The following is an 18,238-nucleotide window of genomic DNA, read 5'->3' as shown; positions in this document are numbered from 1 at the left end:
TGGACATAGGGTGTACGTGTGAATGTCCACTGTCAAATGGCTGAAAAGGTTCTGTTAGATTTGGGAGGTCCTACAGCAGCTGAGGCATCAGTCCCAAAAAAGCATGGAGATACAACTAAGCTTTTAAGCTACATGGTTGTCTAACAAGGATCATATTGTTACAATCCAAGGATATCCAGCCAAATCATAGCTAACATGGGGATGATCTTGCTTCTTACAGAGATATTGGCATTTTAGAAATTACAATCTGAAGTGATTTAAAGAGGCATTCAAGTCTGGAAAAATCATCCGCCACCAAGACATAGGCGATTACTGTTAGATCGGTGTGGGTCCTCCCGATTTGGTTGCATGTTCTTTTCTGTCTGAAGTGTTGAGTGGAGCATCTGGTCACACAAAATATGGAATGACTCACAATGATCGAACAATCATCACTGATCCAGTGCATAGGTGATCACTTATATAAAATGGAATACCCCTTTAAATATTAAACAAATTACATAATTACACTTCCTATTGTTCCTTCTGCAAATCATGCCAATATTTCTAAAAAGAAAGACCGTTATTAATTATTTGCTTATCACTAACATTTATTAATATTTGCCTTCTTATTATGGGGAGGGAGACTACAGTTTAAATTAGAAATAAAAGGGTGGTTATTAATGTGAGAATATATGTTTCACCATACAAATAGCCTATTTGAAATGAAATGGTAAAAGGAAAAGTAGTGTGTATATGCGTGAGTGCACACACACACACACAGTGGGTACGGAAAGTATTCAGACCCCTTTAAATGTTTCACTGTTTCGTTGCAGCCATTTGGTAATTTCAAAAAATTTCATTTTTTTCTCATTAATGTACACTCTGCACCCCATCTTGACTGAACAAAACAGAAATGTAGAAATATATACCAATTTATTAAAAAAGAAAAACTGAAATATCACATTGTCATAATGCTGTCCATTTCCTTGTGATCCTCCTTGAGATGGTTCTACTTCTTCACTGGAGTCCAGCTGTGTTTAATTAAACTGATAGTACTTGATTTGGAAGGCACACATCTGTCTATATAAGATCTCACAACTCACAGTGCATGTCAGACAAAATGACAATCATGAGGTCAAAGGAACTGGCCAAGGAGCTCAGAGACAGAATTGTGGCAAGGTACAGATCCGGTTACAAAAGAATTTCTACAGTACTCAAGGTTCCTAAGAGCACAGTGGCCTCCATAATCCTTAAATGGAAGAAATTTGGGACCACCAGAAGTCTTCCTAGACCTGTCTGTCCAGTCAAACTGAGCAATAGTGTGAGAAGAGCCTTGGTGAGAGAGGTAAAGAAGAACCCCAAGATCACTGTGGCTGAGATCCAGAGATGCAGTAGGGAGATGGGAGAAAGTTCCACAAAGTCAACTATCACTGCAGCCCTCCACCAGCCGGCCTTTATTGCAGTGGCCCAACGGAAGTCTCTCCTCAGTGCAAGACATATGAAAGCCCCATAGAATTTGCTAAAAAAAAAAAGCACATGACGGACTCCCAGACAATGAGAAATAAGATTATCTGGTCTGAGGAGATGAACATAGACCTTTTTGGTGATAATTCTAAGCGGTATGTGTGGAGATTTAGTTTTTCTTGCTGCTGCTTCTTCTTTCTTGACAAATCTCCGAGCCCGGATGGGATACACCCCCGAGTACTGCAGGAATTAAGTACAGTCATTGATAGACCATTATTTTTAATCTTTAAAGAGTCCATAATAACAGGGTCTGTACCACAGCACTGGCGTATAGCAAATGTGGTGCCAATATTCAAAAAGGGGACAAAAACTGAAATCAGTAATTATGGGCCAGTAAGCTTAACCTCTACTGTGGGTAAAATCCTGGAGGGTTTTCTAAGGGATGCTATACTGCAGTATCTGAAGAGGAATAACCTCATGACCCAGTATCAGCACGGGTTTACTAGGGACCGTTCACGTCAGACTAATTTGATCAGCTTCTATGAAGAGGTAAGTTCCGGACTGGACCAAGGGAACCCAGTAGATGTAGTGTATATGGACTTTTCAAAAGCTTTTGATACGGTGCCACACAAAAGGTTGATACATAAAATGAGAATAATGGAGATAGGGGAAAATATGTGTAAGTGGGTTGGGAGCTGGCTCAGGGATAGGAAACAAAGGGTGGTTATTAATGGAGCACACTCGGACTGGGTCGCGGTTAGCAGTGGGGTACCACAGGGGTCAGTATTGGGCCCTCTTCTTTTTAACATATTTATTAATGACCTTGTAGGGGGCAGAGTAGAATTTCAATATTTGCAGATGACACTAAACTCTGCAGGGTAATCAATACAGGGGAGGACAATTTTATATTACAGGATGATTTATGTAAACTAGAAGCTTAGGCTGATAAATAGCAAATGAGCTTTAATGGGGATAAATGTAAGGTCATGCACTTGGGTAGAAATAATAAGATGTATAACTATGTGCTTAATTCTAAAACTCTGGGCAAAACCGTCAATGAAAAAGACCTGGGTGTATGGGTGGATGACAAACTCATTCAGTGGCCAGTGTCAGGCAGCTGCTACAAAGGCAAATAAAATAATGGGATGCATTAAAAGAGGCATAGATGCTCATGAGGAGAACATAATTTTACCTCTATACAAGTCACTAGTTCGACCACACTTAGAATACTGTGTACAGTTCTGGTCTCCGGTGTACAAGAAAGACATAGCTGAACTAGAGCGGGTGCAGAGAAGAGCGACCAAGGTTATTAGAGGACTGGGGGGGTCTGCAATACCAAGATAGGTTATTACACTTGGGGCTATTTAGTTTGGAAAAACGAAGGCTAAGGGGTGATCTTATGTTAATGTATAAATATATGAGGGGACAGTACAAAGACCTTTTTGATGATCTTTTTAATCATAGACCTGAGACAGGGACAAGGGGGCATCATCTACGTCTGGAGGAAAGAAGGTTTAAGCATAATAACAGACGCGGATTCTTTACTGTAAGAGCAGTGAGACTATGGAACTCATTACTTAAATTTAAGACGGGACTGGATACCTTTCTGGATAAGTATAATGTTACAGGGTATATACATTAGATTCCTTGATAGGGCGTTGATCCAGGGAACTAGTCTGATTGCCGTATGTGGAGTCGGGAAGGAATTTTTTCCCCAATGTGGAGCTTACTCTTTGCCACATGGGTTTTTTTTGCCTTCCTCTGGATCAACATGTTAGGGCATGTTAGGTTAGGCTATGGGTTGAACTAGATGGACTTAAAGTCTTCCTTCAACCTTAATAACTATGTAGCTGAATGATTTACATCTTTTAGCCAGCGTAAGTACATGTGGGGGTTGCCTGGTTGCTAGGGAATCCCCACATGTACTTATGCTGGCTAACAGATGTAAATCATTCAGCTGCGGCAAGAAAAACAATCTCCGAGCACTACAAAATACTCGGAGAACCCCCGAGCGTGCTCGAGAAATCTCGAGTAACGAGTATATTCGCTCATCACTAATGACCATGTGATATTTCAGTTTTTCTTTTTTAATAAATTTGCAAACATTTCTACATTTCTGTTTTTTTTCAGTCAAGATGGGGTGCAGTGTACATTAATGAGAAAAAAAATGAACTGTTTTGATTTTACCAAATGGCTGCAATGAAACAAAGAGTGAAAAATGTAAAGGGGTCTGAATACTTTCCGTACCCACTGTACCCATATGGCTTATGCTCCCTTTTAACGGCAGAGCTCCAGTGTACTGATATGGAAAAACCTGCACTTTGGGTGACTGATGGAGTTTCAAGGATGCAAGAAACTGGTTTACCAGCACAGGAAATATTTAATTTCAAAATACTAGACTAAAATACAATTGCACTCAAACTTATTCATCCCACACTGTACACTTTGCTTTGCTAAGAAACCTAATTTACAAACTTTCTGATGTTTACATTAAACAAATTTATCTATCTCAACACAACTAATATAACAAGCGTGTTCTTAAAATTCATAACAAAGTGCCACTTTTACTGAGTATTTCAGCCTTATGTACATCTGTCACAACATTCAAGTGCTTCATTAGTTGCATCAGATGTTCCAAAGATAAAAAACACATCAAATACCTGGACTGCAAAGGATTTGCTTATTAATTGGATTTTATAAATTTGAAAATATATGCTGAAAATAACACCCTGCCTACTGTGAAACATGGTAGTAGCTCAGAGATGTCCTGGGGCTGCTTTGCTTCCTCAGACATCAGAAACCTTCTTAGTGAGGAGGGCAATATGGATTCAATCAAGTATCAAAAAAGCCTAGGAGAAAATGTCAGACCTCTGAATAAGATGAAGCTTTGGCGTCACTGGACCTTCCAACAGGACACTGGTCCCAACCATACCTCAAAGTACATCAAAGCTTGGTTTCACAGGAAATTGTGACATCAGTCACCTGAATTGAACCCCATAGAAAATCTTTGGTAGGATATGAATCAGGAGATGCAACATGCAAACCCAAGAATAGTAGTGAAGTGGAGAGCATTGCCCAAGAGGAATGGGCTAAGATACCTGAGAAATGCTAACAGAACCTGCAGTGTTGCTATGCAGTGCCCAGCAGGTCATAACAGCCAAAGTGGCTCTATTAAGTACTAGAGACTGTTGTCATGAAGGGGATGAATAATTCTGACTTTTACAGTAATCAGTAAAAGGTGGCATTTTGTCCTGAATTTAAAGAAACCACTTGTTATCTTAATTGCGTTGAGTTATTTAAAGAAGCACTCCCAATAATTGTTTAGCTAAATCTGTGCAAATGGGTGTTTAATGTGTTAATATTCTTACCAATCACAGTGTTCCCGTTTCAATCGCAGTTTTGGTCACCTTCTCACTTGTGACTTCTACTCAAACTCTCTGGATCACAATGGGGTTTATGCATGAGCTGGAAGTCAATATTCCAATGTAAGTCTATGGGGTAACAGAATAAGGCTTCATAAACTTACTTTGTTAGGCCTCCTTCACACGTCCTGGTGATTCTTGTACAGGAAAAACCAGTACTGGTGAGATCCATGCCATCCGTAAATGCGTATGTGATATCAGTGTGTCCGTTTGCTGTCAGTGTTTCACATAAGTGTGTCAGAACAAGCGGTACAGTTCGTGCTGATCTCAAGCGCTGGCACCTTAAGGCAGCTCTCACCATGGTCTTCTGGTTGCGTGGACCATGTGAAAAACCTGACATGTGAGCACCACCATTGAATACAATGGGTGTGCGTGTCCGTATTTGCGGCAGTTAAACGGACAGCATACGGACACAAAAAAAAGGACGTGTGAAGGTAGACTCATAGTGACTTCTGGCTTACACACAACCCAAAGTAATCTGGAGAGTGGGAATGGAAGTCATGAGAGTGCGAAGAGATCTAGACCAAGGCTGGAAACTGAGGGAGAAGGAGATCGGTAAGAACATTAACACTTACATTACTTTAGACACATTTACACAGGTTTACCTACTACGGTAAAAATATTGGGAGTGCTTCTGTAAATTGTGCCAGTTTCAATAGTTTATTACAAAAAAAACTCAGAAAGTATGTACATTTGGCTAATAAACTTACAATAGTTATAGTTTGCCAACTGAATAATTGTGATTGCAACTATATATAAATATTACAAAATACCCACCCGCCTATTTTTATTTTAAAGCTGGCATTTAAATCTACAGACTGCATGCTAATACAAGCTAAGAAAACAATCAGAAGAAAACCCTAAACTATTACACAAATTAGAAAATAAAAATAAGATTAAAGTAAAAAAAACCCTGTCAGACAAAATGCTTTGTACTTGTATTATATATACAGAAACATATTTCAGGTCCATATTACTTTTATTTCTTAAAAAAGATTGGATTCCAGCAGGATGACAAACTTTTCCTACCTCCTGCAAAAGGTAGTATTCAAACACATTGACACCATTCAATAAATGTGTCAATAAAATTAGTACGGGAGAATACAGACATGAAATATGATTTGTATAACTGACTAAGCAAAATTTAGGAGTTACTGCTGTTTTCATGTTTACAACTCAAAAGAACTAAATTCATAATAGTGAAAAAGAAACAACAAAACAGCATTATCTCAATATAATAAAAGTGTAAAAACACATTTCATGGGGCAGAGGTCCAGAAAGTTTCACAAGGGGTTTAACTAAATTTGTGAAATACAATTTATATAGAGAGAAAAAAATGTATATATAAAAGGGGAAAATGTGGGTCCTATAAACCTATACCACAGAAATGTATGTCTATGAAATTGGGAGAAAAGCACTACGAGTCTATAAGGCTATAAAAAGCTTGGGTGCTTAGCACAATGGTGCAGCTTAATCTGGTAAATTTCCAGTGGAGCACCAACAAAGTATAGACGTTATTTTCTGCTGTGTCAAACCTAGGACCCTCTCTCCTACATCCAAAGGCCTTTTAAGAAGGCATCACTTTCAGATGGGGATAATACAATACAAATCAATAAGAGCTGTGCTATAAATAATAATAGTTGACACTACATTTTGGCCAATAGGTGCTTTAATTATGACAAAAACCACATTTATTGGAGTCGATCGTACCAATGTCTGGTCAAAATACTTTCCCATTCTTTCCCTTGATGTTTTCCAGGTCCCCCGCTGCCGCAGACAGTTCAGCTGTGGTGTTGCTCACCAGGGCCAATGTCAAAGTCTTTGGGAATTTGAGTTCGATGCATTTATTTTAAAGTAAGGTTGCTTTTTCATCTTGAAGAAAAGACTGAACTTCACTGAGCAAGAGTACAGTATCCTGATCTAACTATGAGTGACCACACAACCCCACCTAAATTTAACAGTACCTCCTCAACTGCAGAGTAAAGGAATGTATGAGACCAGCTTTTCAAAAACATTTTTGACATTTGGATTGCATGAGTTTTGGATTTGCATGATTGCTCTGAGGACAAGCTTTCCTTTTTTACAGCAGTCAGAGGCAAAAGAAACTTTTGTAAGGTTAAGTTCTTACTGCGATTGAGGATTTTTTTTCTCTTTCCCACTGATATACATACCAAAATCTTCCTCAAAGACTAGGCTTTTAAGAATTTTTTTTATCCTGAAAATGATTTGAAAAAATGCCTGTTAGGGGGGGAAAGCAAAAAAAGGGCATGTCACTTTCTGCAGCAGATTGGGTGGAATCTGATCTAAACTTAGCACTGTCCAACCAAAAGGCTGCAAACAAGAAAAAAAATATCTTCCAAAAGCCTCTACAGGAAAGAAAAACTCCTCCAAATAATGAGTTTCAGATGTAGGGTTTCTTGAAAAACTCTGTTTTGAATTCCTCAAAAAGCTCAGTAGAAGACAAGCTGCTTCCCAATGCTATGTACATGGTGTGAGATGTCCTTGTTACTTGCTGTACATGGTGGATCCTGTGTTAGCTCTGTAAAGGGCAAGTTCTATTTCCAGGGCTCACAGTCATTTTTCAAGCAGAAGACGCTTCAGGACTTGTTCCTTTTCTCTGAAGTTTTGTAAACATGAAGCACTTGTTCTATTTGGTAGCATCCTGGTGCAAAAAAGGCCGACCAAAAGCTGAAAACCATGCCCGGGTGGCTTTTTAACTTCTCTCATTGACTTCTTTATAAAATATTGTCAAGCATGTATATGTTGCTTCTTTTAGAAATGCTTGATGTCTTTTGAAAGCATGAAGTGTCTAAAAGCCTGATTATACAGCTCTGGCAAAAATTAAGAGACCCCACATCAAAACCCTGTCATGGGCAGCCCAATCTCCAGACCTGAACCCCATTGAAAACCTCTGGAATGTAATCAGGAGGATGATGGATAGTCACAAGCCATCAAACAAAGAAGAGCTGCTTACATTTTTGTGCCAGAAGCAGTGGGAAAGACTGGTGGAAAGCATGCCAAGACACATGACAGCTGTGATTAAAAATCATGGTTATTCCACAAAATATTGATTTCTGAACTCTTCCCGAGATAAAACATTAGTATTGTTGTTTCTAAATGATTATGAACTTGTTTTCTTTGCATTATTTGAGGTCTGAAAGCACTTTTTTTTTTTTTTTTTAATTTTGACCATTTCTCCTTTTCAGAAAAAAAACCCACAAAATGTATTGCTTGGCATTTTGGAGACATGTTGTCAGAAGTTTATAGAATAAAAGAACAATTTTACATTTTACTCACAAATATACCTATAAAGAGAAAAATCAAAGAAACTGAACATTTTGCAGTGGTCTCTTAATTTTTGCCAGAGCTGCATATGAACAGCAAGTTGTTTTTGCATACAATGTAATGACACTACTATTTTAATAATTTGGTTAGCGATTACTATGCCGTTTCTTTGTTTTGTTTTTTTAAGCAAACCCACTCAAGGAATGGCAGAAAAAAGATGCAGTGTGAGCATACCCCAAGTCTGACTTTCCAATGTAACGCAGTCTGTGATAATGGGATGACTAATGACAATTGATCATTACATCTGAAGCCAGCGATTGGGATAAATGGCACTGCTGCAGCAGGGTGAACACAACAGTCAGGAGGGACCATGGACATGGCACTGGACATGGAGAATAACATTGGCGAGTATTGCTAGATGCGTTGTTTTAATACTATTAGTGACTGTGGGCAAATTTTGAAATCTCCTGTTTAAAGTGAACCTATGGATTGAATCTCACGGTCTCAGATTTGTGCAGAATGAATAAGATAAAAATTGGATACTGTCACGCAAAACAGTTAGTGGACAGACCTGGAAGACAAAAAAAGACATGTAATGATAAATATATCAATAAGGTTTGCATGTATTAAGTGATGCTCAGATAATCCCTTCACAAATCATGAAAATTCAATCTTACACACAGGTATTTATGATCAATACCTCTCTATAAATAGAAGAAACAACAATTAGTGGCGTTTCTGTTAACTAAAACCGCAAATCTAGCAAACCACAGACTTAGCATTCCAGCTAACAATCATGCATGTGAAACATAAGGAGTAACAAGAAGACCTACAGTTTGCTGATATAGCATCCTTGTTACGGGAGGATGGAGGTTATCCTTGAACCTCTGAGCTCTCCAGTGTGTACTGGTGCCAGCTGTAGGGATCCTGTATATAGAGCAATTAGAAATGGCCAGGGTGCAGCAAGATGCTGCGAGTCCTCTGGCAAGTCTAACAAGCCAGTGCAACCAGACATTAGACTTACTGTGGAACCAGGGCGCTCCGTCCGGCAGGATCCCTGGTAACCGAGCCGCAGCAGCACGTGATGTCATATTAAAAAGCCCTGAAGTCCTACGGTGAGTTTGGCGAATATATATATATATATATATATATATATATATATATATATATATATATATATATATATATATATATATATATATATATATATATATATATATATATATATATATATATATATATTTACATACACATGCTGTGTATACTCTAGTATAAGCCGACCCGAGTATAATCAGAGACCCCTAATTTTGCCACCAAAAAAACTGGGAAAACTTAATGACTCAAGTATAAGCCTAGGGTGGAAAATGCAGCAGCTACCGGTAAATGTCAAAAGTAAAAATAGATACCGATCAAAGTAAAATTAATTGAGACATCAGTAGGTTAAGTGTTTTCGAATATCCATATTGAATCAGGAGCCCCATATAATGCTCCATACAGTTCATGATGGACCTTATAAGATGCTCCATGCAAAATACGCCCCATACAGTTTATGATGGGCCCCATAATAAGCTCCATATTAAAATATGCCCCATATAATGCTGCACAAAGGTTAATAATGGCCCCATAAAATGCTCCATAGATTTTGCCCCATAAGATGATCCATAGATTATGCCCCATAAAATGCCCCATAGATTATGCCCCATAAAACGCTCAATAGATTATGCCCCATAAAACGCTCCATAGGTTATGCCCCCATAAAATGCTCCATAAATTATGCCCCATAAAATGCTCCATAGATTATGCCCCATAGATTATGCCCCATAAAATGCTCCATAGATTATGCACCATAAAATGCTCCATAGATTATGCCCCATAGATTATGCCCCATAAAATGCTCCATAGATTATGCACCATAAAATGCTCCATAGATTATGCCCCTTTAAATGCTCCATAGATTATGCCCCATAAAATGCTCCATAGATTATGCCCCATAAGATGCTCCATAGACTAATATGCCCCATATGCTGTTGCTGCGATTAAAATAAAAAAATAAATCACACTCACCTCTTCTCGCTCAGGCCCCAGGCACTTGCGATATTCACCTGTCCTCGTTCCACCGCTGCGCGCCGCTCCGTCTTCCGGCTCTCTGACTGTTCAGGCAGAGGGCGCACACTAAACACGTCATTGCGCCCCCTGACCTGAACAGTCACAGGCAGAGGAAGTGAAAGACGAAGCGGCGCCCGGCGGTGGAACGGGGTCAGGTGACAATGTTCACCCTCCTCGTTATACTCACTTGCTCCCGGCACGGTCCCTGGCAGCTTCTCACTGTCAGATGGTCTCCAGCACCTTGTTCCTGTGTTCAGCGGTCACTGGTACCACTCATTAAAGTAATGAATATGCGCTCCACCCCTATGGGAGTGGAGTCGCATCCATATTCATTACTTTAATGAGAAGTACCACGTGACCGCTGAACACAGGAAGAGCTGCCGGCACCCAGAGACCATCAGAGAAGCAGGGACCGCATCAGGAGCAGGTGAGTATGTGACAGCCGCCGCTCCCCTCTCCCCCGCCGACCCCCTGGGACAACGACTCAAGTATAAGCCGAGGGCGGCACTTTCAACCCCAAAAAATGGGCTGGAAATCTCGGCTTATACTCGAGTATATACGGTATGTTGTGAGATAGCGCTTACTGCATGTGTTGGGGGGGGACACTCGCTTAGCAACAGGACTCAGTCACACAGGCAAGTTTTTCTTACAAAAAACAGTCCATGCGGTTTATTATGGCATCATGACCATGATTTGTGAAGGGATTATCTGAGCATCACTTTATACATGCACTCCTTATTGATATTTATCATTGCATATCCTCTTTTTTTTTTTTTTTTTGTTTCTTCCATGTCCGTCCACTAGCTGTTTAATGCAACAGTATCCAATTTTTTATCTGATTACCTTTCTCCATAGGTTTGCCGCACAAGACGCATTTTTTCTTTCAGCAGTACTTATCCCCTTGGGTGCTAGTGTCTTTAGAATGAGTAAGAGATTAGTTGCCATGTCTGTTTAATACTATAGTGCTGCGGCGTGGTTCAACCAGCATGAATCATGGTTTTTCTTCATTCCCCTTATAGAGGATTAGGAAATGAAACTTCTAGTTCTGTCATAAAATGCATACACAGGCAGACCACAGGAATCAATAAGCACTGAGCGACCTGGATTAGATCCATAGTTGATCATCAGTGCACATAGTTCTTGACAGCGCGAGTCCTGTTTACACGGGATGATGTACTGCCGAGAATGATGATCTTCTGACGAATAAAAGATCGTTTCACCTGAAGAACGAGTGTTTGTTCATTCATCAGCAGACTCTTTACACTGAAAGCTTATTGTGAAATAAGAATGCTCGCTCACGATAATATTTGAGTGTAAATGCAGCTACACATTCCTTCAGAGTGATATTCTCACATATTTGCATGCACAGATCTATCTGGAAATTAATTCAGAATTTACATATTAATACACATTACTCATGTTAATACAGACACCATTGACTTTCATGGAGTCTCTGGGTTGCAGCACTTCTGACAGCAGGACAGTACTAAAGCTCGGAACGCTCGCCAGAAGATGTACAAGCCGCACTTCAATGGAAACTTAAACACAATGATAAAACTTTTGCTCAGTGAAGCCCCAGTCAGCCCCTCAAGACAGCCAACCAATTCTTTGAAGTTCTGATGGGGATATTTTCTAAGTCATATGAGTAATAATAAAGAAAAAAAATGTACCTTTCTGTTGGGATAACCACTTTGACTATGGCTTGCGACAGAGTCTGTATATGAAGTCACATCAGATAATAAACATAGAATATGTGAGTATTGTTAACAAACAAGCAAAAAATATACATATTCATTGCAAAACACTACATATCTACAACTTTTTGCAGGCACTTTGTGAAAGTCACACTAAACACCTAACAACGTAAGTGCCTATCAAGTGGGTAATAAGCTGGAAAGTCCTGACATCACATTACAGCTGTAAACAGGTACTACACTGGAAATGACAAGGCAAGGTGGGCTACACATAGTGGGCATTGGCCTAGACCCTACTGGAGGCTTTCAGAATACAGCAAAGCAGTCTTCTATCTACAGAAAAGCCTCAATTATAACACTACATACACAATTAAGGGAAAAGGGGACATCCAGAGCTTGGTTAAGTGCTATAAATCTGGTTCGGAAGCAAAACAAACTCAATGGAATAGGCAGAGGAAAAACATGTTCCTCAAGGAAGCCTGGTCACCAGTTTGTAGTAGGAGGATGCTGGGCGCTAAAGGTTCAGAAAATAGTCTTCATAATCAAGCCAGATAAGGGAGGATTCACCCAGAGTAAAACATGATGGAGAAAGTTCTGTAACAGAAAAATTGCTTCCATTCATGTGAACAGGTTTGCGGTTTTTAGTAATTAAAAGCAATCTGTGACCAAGATTTTGCCACCCCACCTTCGAGCCTCATGACAGAGATGCAGAGACCCCGATTCTAGCGATACATCACTTTACTTGCTGCAGTTTTGATAAATTCAGTTTTCTCTGCAGCAAATCTAGCAGTTGCCTCAATACTGAGCTCTGTATAACCCGGCCCACACTACCGATTGGCAGCTTTCTGGGTGCACTGTGCATAGGCAGAACGTTTCCAGCCAGCATTAGTGGTGGGCGCAGAGTTACACAGAGCTCATGAATATGTAGGACTATCCAGGAACAGGTTTACTAGTCTTCCAGTGATAATCTCCTGCTAATAAAACAGTGATTTTATCAAAATTACACTAAACAGCCCAGTAAGTGACATCACTGGAATCAGGGTCTCTGTACTATGCTGCTCTCCACTTAGGTGGCAGAAACCTGGTGACACATTCTCCTTAAATGAATTACGCCATGACCCATTCAGATAAACGGTAACAGTAATTTCTGCAGCAACTCTGCCGCATGTAAATATAACCTAAATGAAATTATGAAGCCACGCAAAACCAAAAGAATTATACAAGTAGATTTTTTTTAACCAAGCCCTGTATGTGTCCAAATACTAATAACATTTCCACGAACGAGCCTTTACATCTCAGAATTCACAGCTGTTCTACAAGGGATTAAACAATTTGCCCATGGGACAATGCATTATCCAGGCTACAAATCCCCAATATATGTATATAGGAGGAACTACATTTGTAAAAGCAGGGGCCCAGCTATTCTAGGAGATGTACTAACCTGCGAGAGCTACAAGGTGACGTGTGTATGGATGAACAGCTGAGCAGAAGGGCTATGTGAGATTTTATGTGCTTAAACTAGGAACATAACACCTTTGATTGTGAAGCAAACTCTGCTAATCCAATTACCTTCTCAAAATCCTCCTTATTTTTCGGTGGTGGCAACAAGGGAGCTGTTGGATTCTTGAGGCGTTCTCTAGGCTGGGCGTTAAAAGGCAAACCGGATGGAGGGGGTGGAAGGGTGTGCTCCATCATAGACGGGGGGATATATATTGGGTGTGGAGGGATTGGAACCGCTTTTCCCCATCCTAGCTTCATTTCAAATGACATAACCATTTTTCCTGTAGTGACAAATAAAAATACATTTATAAAAATCAATATAAGGTCGGAGAGAATCTTTAAGCTGAAATGATAACCAGTTGCCAGGATGGTGGCACATGCTCGGCCGCCAATGCTACATTCTCTCTCTCCGGGATTGCCCGAGGTAGGCGAGCGCTGCACTCGGCCATCTCCAGCTGTCACACAGAGCATGGCAGGAGCGGGGGTCGAGCATGCCCTGTCCGGGCAACCGATTGGGGCTCAGCAGTTTGTTTCCCTACGACAAAAGATATCATTTTCTGAATAGCCAATAAAGAATTATTTTGGTTAAGTATGTGGATGTCATAGTAAAAAACACAATGTTTTATTGTTTTCTAATGGCTAGTACACAAGGTAAGTTACCGTTCAGGTTTTTCAGCGCTCTTTCAGCATCTCGTCTGTTTATGAAGGCAACAAACCCACAGTTCCTTTCTCGTGCTCTTTCCTCGTCTGTTCGAGGCCACATGATTTTAACACTAGCCAAAGGTCCAAACCTCCCAAATTCCTGGCAGAGCATTTCTTCATTCATCTGTACAAGCAATTACACATCAATCAATATTTCTGCCACATGACAAACCCTGGTCTATGTGTATTAACTGAATAAAATGAAGGGTATTTTTACACAGATGTAAATCACACCACTCAAGTAAATCCGGTCATGTATTATAAAAGGTCTAGGAAATAGCTGGGAGTCTTCTGTTCAGAACCATCATCCACAAGCGGATTACAAACCTTTCCCATAAACAGAGTTATGCATTTAATGGACAAGTGGGGAAGGGGAAGATAGTTTGAGAAGTGCAATCTCCAAACTAGCAATTGGTTACTGAAGGCAAAAGAAAAGCAGCGCATCACCCACTACTCCCCCACAACCATACACTGAATGACAAATAAATTGCAGAATTGCCAACTATCAATTTTCAAAATGAGAAAGAAAGTAAGAAAGACAGCTCCCTTGGATCTCATGCATGTTACCTGAGGGTTGATATTTCCTAGATATAAATTAGTTGTGCTTGGATCGCCAACATCGTGTGATCCGGGGGCATAGTCGTCAAGAGCTGAGCAACAGAAAAAAGGAGGTTACTATGAAAAATCTATAGAAATTAGGAGATATTTAAGGAAGGGTGGCGAATATATAAAGAAGCACTCCAGCATTTTGTGAACACACAGTCCTAATTCCGCAGGAATATTCTAGATGTGTCACTGGTTGCTTCCATACCCCTTTGACTTCAGCAGCTGCTCTATGTGATCCCAGTCTGACCATCAATATATCAATGGTTAAGAAGCTTGCACTATCTGCCAATGGACAAACTGCGCTCAGAAGTCATAAAATGGAAGAATTATCCTCGGCAAAAGTAATGATCCAAGAAAATATGTTGCAGTAAGTGATGCTTTATTACAAAAGCTCCGCCAACGTATACAGATACATGAAACCGACGTTTCGTAGGACGTCTTCAAGGTTATTGGTATGGTGAGCAGTCGGCGGCGCTACAACGAGATGCCGGCACAATATTAAATACCAGTTCACCATAGAGGTAACCTTGAAGAATGACGTACAGGTCCAAACGTCAGTATTAGCTTACTTTCCTGTGTAGCAGAAGTCAGTCTGTGCTGAGCTACTTGCTGAGAACTCCAGGATGATGTCCTTGTCCTGTATGTGTAGTATAATGCTGCATTACCGAACAGGCAGCAGAGCGCCACATTGCTAAGCTGCACTTATAAACTCCAATGACTCATGGTCTGTACTATCTGTGTGCGCTGAATGCACAATTTCCAGGAACCGCAGTTGTATGTCACCCATCTATCACCGTTGCTACATCCCCTGTCCCTGGCTAGCTAGGGGCATAGGAAATGTCGACTGCATTAGAGGGGCAGGAAGGCATGATGGCAAACCAGCCATACATAGCTTATCAACTAAAACATGAATACACAAGTGGCTTTATAACATATTGGCTGGAGTGCTTCCCGAATATACTAAATAGGTTACCACCAGAGGTCCTGTTTCTTCTTGACTGAGGATCCGCTGTAAAAACACAAATAAAAAAAAAATAAAAAATTAGAATCTAGACCAAATCACTTTTATTGGTCATGACACATATACTGTAGAACGAATAATAAAGAACTGAATAAATCTAAGACATGTCTTTTAGGACAGTCTGCTGAGACGAGGGCAAAGTTGTAACAAGCGTTTATGTGCAGGATCCTCTCCTTTATCACGTGGACGAAGAAGCAGAGGTTCCCAAAGGATAGAAAAGCTAACTACCGAATATACTCGGAGTATAAGCCAACACGAGTATAAGCCGAGGCACCTAAATTTGCCACGAAAAACTGGAAAAACGTATTGACTCGAGTATAGGCCGGGTATGCATTGTCCTCTCATCCCTATCCTGGAATGCGTGGCTCCCCATTCCTGTGTCCTTGTAGGCATGGCTCCTTATCCCCTATTCCTGTATGCATGGTTCCTATAAAAACAAAAAATCCTACTTACCTTCCCTGTGTGCCCTCGCTGCATCTGGTTCCGGCACCAGCAGCTCCTGCGGCTGAGCGATCACGTGTCACCCGCTCATTAATGTAATGAATATTCACTCCACGCCTATGGGGAGTGGAGAGACGTGACTATTGATAACCTTAATGAGCGGGAAACACGTGATCGCTCGGCCGGAAGAGCTGCTGGCACCAGCCGGAATGAGATGCAGTGATGGCGCGCAGGGAAGGTACCGTAAGTAGGATGTGTGCTGGAAGCCAGCAGCTGCGGCTGTAATTGCGCGGTATAAGAGAAATGAATGTTCATTGCCAGGGCGTTTTCTGCACACAAAAATGTGCTCAAAAACTCGGCTTATACACGAGTATATGCGGTATATTGTAGCTTTCCACATATAGATACAAGTCTATTTTAGGCATGATTGTGGAGGATACCTGGATTCAATAAGAACTTGGAAGAAAAATGAAAACTTACCCGGGCGCCTCTGTCCTTCACCATCTGTCTGCGGAGGCTCAAATCTGCTTGTTCTGCCTTTGGTTTTGTGCCGTTCATCCCTCTCTTCCTGAATCCTACAATGAAAAGCAAATCAGGAAAGAATTAAAAATATATATACACACACATCAAGAAGTCACAATGTATACAGTAATGCCATCCTCATATTGTGACGGTCAATTGTAAAAAATATTTGTGGTGTTTAAAGGGGTTGTCCAGGCTTGGAACAAAAGTCTGCAGTCACTAGATGTGACGGAAGACTTCTTATTTCTGACCGCGTACACAGCGCGCACTCAGCATTCTCCGATGCGGGCGGAGAGGGGACATGACTGCAAGTATGTGATTTGCCTACTCAGGGCCACAGTCTCACTAGATGTGCACAGATGACTTTCACATTTTTTGATAAAAAAAAACATGTTAACTAAATACAGTTTGCTATTTTCAGGCACTATGCTATTTACTGTAGGGTATTTTATCATTATGTTTCTGTCTTTGTTTTTTTTTCTTGCTCAATACAAGTAAATTGAGTGAGGTTGAGCACATCTAGTCTGCGCATGACCACATGTATGTAAATCGCATGCTTGCAGTGATGTCTTCTTCGCACCGGGAGGATTCAGATGTCTGCAGTGACAAAAAGTGACTACAGACAAATTCCAAACCTGCACAACCCCTTTAAAGGAGCATTATAGCAAGCAGTGGAAATGACAGAGGAAATATTCGCTTGACTATATATGTCTGCCATATGTGCCCCTTTGCTTTACATGCTCTTGACTCCAGTTGTCCACACAACACATACCCTGGATGTGGGGCCAAAAACACCACTTTACTAACAGTTTATTTTAACACCCTGGAAAGCAGAGCAAAATGTTACATTTCCTATAGGATTCCTTGCTGTCCCCTCACCACAGCCATCTGGGCGTCCCCTGCAGCTTTCACGGGGGCAACTTATCAGGTAACTAAACCAGGGAATCCAGGGCAGCTGAGGAGACCCCACTACAGACATGTCATCAGAAGCCCCCTGCACATGACAATCTAAACGGTACAAATGTACTCACTGCTTGAGTTCTTCTTTGAAAAGCTCCAAATTACTTTTCTTCTTTTCCTTCTCTCCTTTCTTTAAAGGCTAATAAAAAGAATAAGAGCCCAATTCATCACTTGCATTTTACAGCACTTTTCTCCTTTATATCTTGTGAGGTTTCTTGCACCAAACTCTTCAAAATGGCACAAATGGTGCACGAAATTTGCACAAAATCAAAACTGCCCTGTATGCACCTTTTTAACATTTGTGCAAAACTGTTTTCTTTGTTTTTTTGTTACAACCAGAGACTGGCGGACATGTGTGCAAAAATTGAGACATTTTAAAAAGTCACAATTGAGGAGTCAGACAAAATATGTGGAAAACAAAAACCATGCCCACAATGGAAAACAAAGGGAAAAAAAAAACAATGACAACAGAAATTATAAAAAAAAAGGTACAATTCAAAGAGAGAAATTTGACACAAATACAAAGCCAGGTTAAA

At 40.4% G+C, this 18,238-nt stretch overlaps 1 protein-coding gene across 3 annotated transcripts in view; it reads right to left on the bottom strand.

Moving 5' to 3' along the window:
• U2SURP (U2 snRNP associated SURP domain containing) overlaps positions 1-18,238 on the bottom strand; it is a 112,112-nt gene that overhangs the window by 36,104 nt on the left and 57,770 nt on the right. The window contains exons 5-11 of one of the 3 annotated variants that reach the window (XM_077290802.1): positions 17,774-17,841; positions 16,701-16,795; positions 15,732-15,767; positions 14,720-14,802; positions 14,111-14,276; positions 13,520-13,731; positions 11,927-11,970 (exon numbers count right to left, since the gene is read on the bottom strand). In XM_077290802.1, coding sequence (XP_077146917.1) covers positions 11,927-11,970; positions 13,520-13,731; positions 14,111-14,276; positions 14,720-14,802; positions 15,732-15,767; positions 16,701-16,795; positions 17,774-17,841 — 704 coding nt within the window. The remainder of the gene's footprint in view (positions 1-11,926; positions 11,971-13,519; positions 13,732-14,110; positions 14,277-14,719; positions 14,803-15,731; positions 15,768-16,700; positions 16,796-17,773; positions 17,842-18,238) is intronic. The other 2 variants (XM_077290803.1, XM_077290804.1) reach the window with 2 other exon arrangements.

The sequence above is a fragment of the Ranitomeya variabilis genome, chromosome 2 (assembly GCF_051348905.1).
Source record: "Ranitomeya variabilis isolate aRanVar5 chromosome 2, aRanVar5.hap1, whole genome shotgun sequence".
In the NCBI taxonomy this organism is placed as follows: Eukaryota; Metazoa; Chordata; class Amphibia; order Anura; family Dendrobatidae; genus Ranitomeya; species Ranitomeya variabilis.
The sequence above is the reverse complement of the archived record's forward strand: the minus strand, read 5'-3'. Positions and strand labels throughout refer to the sequence as shown.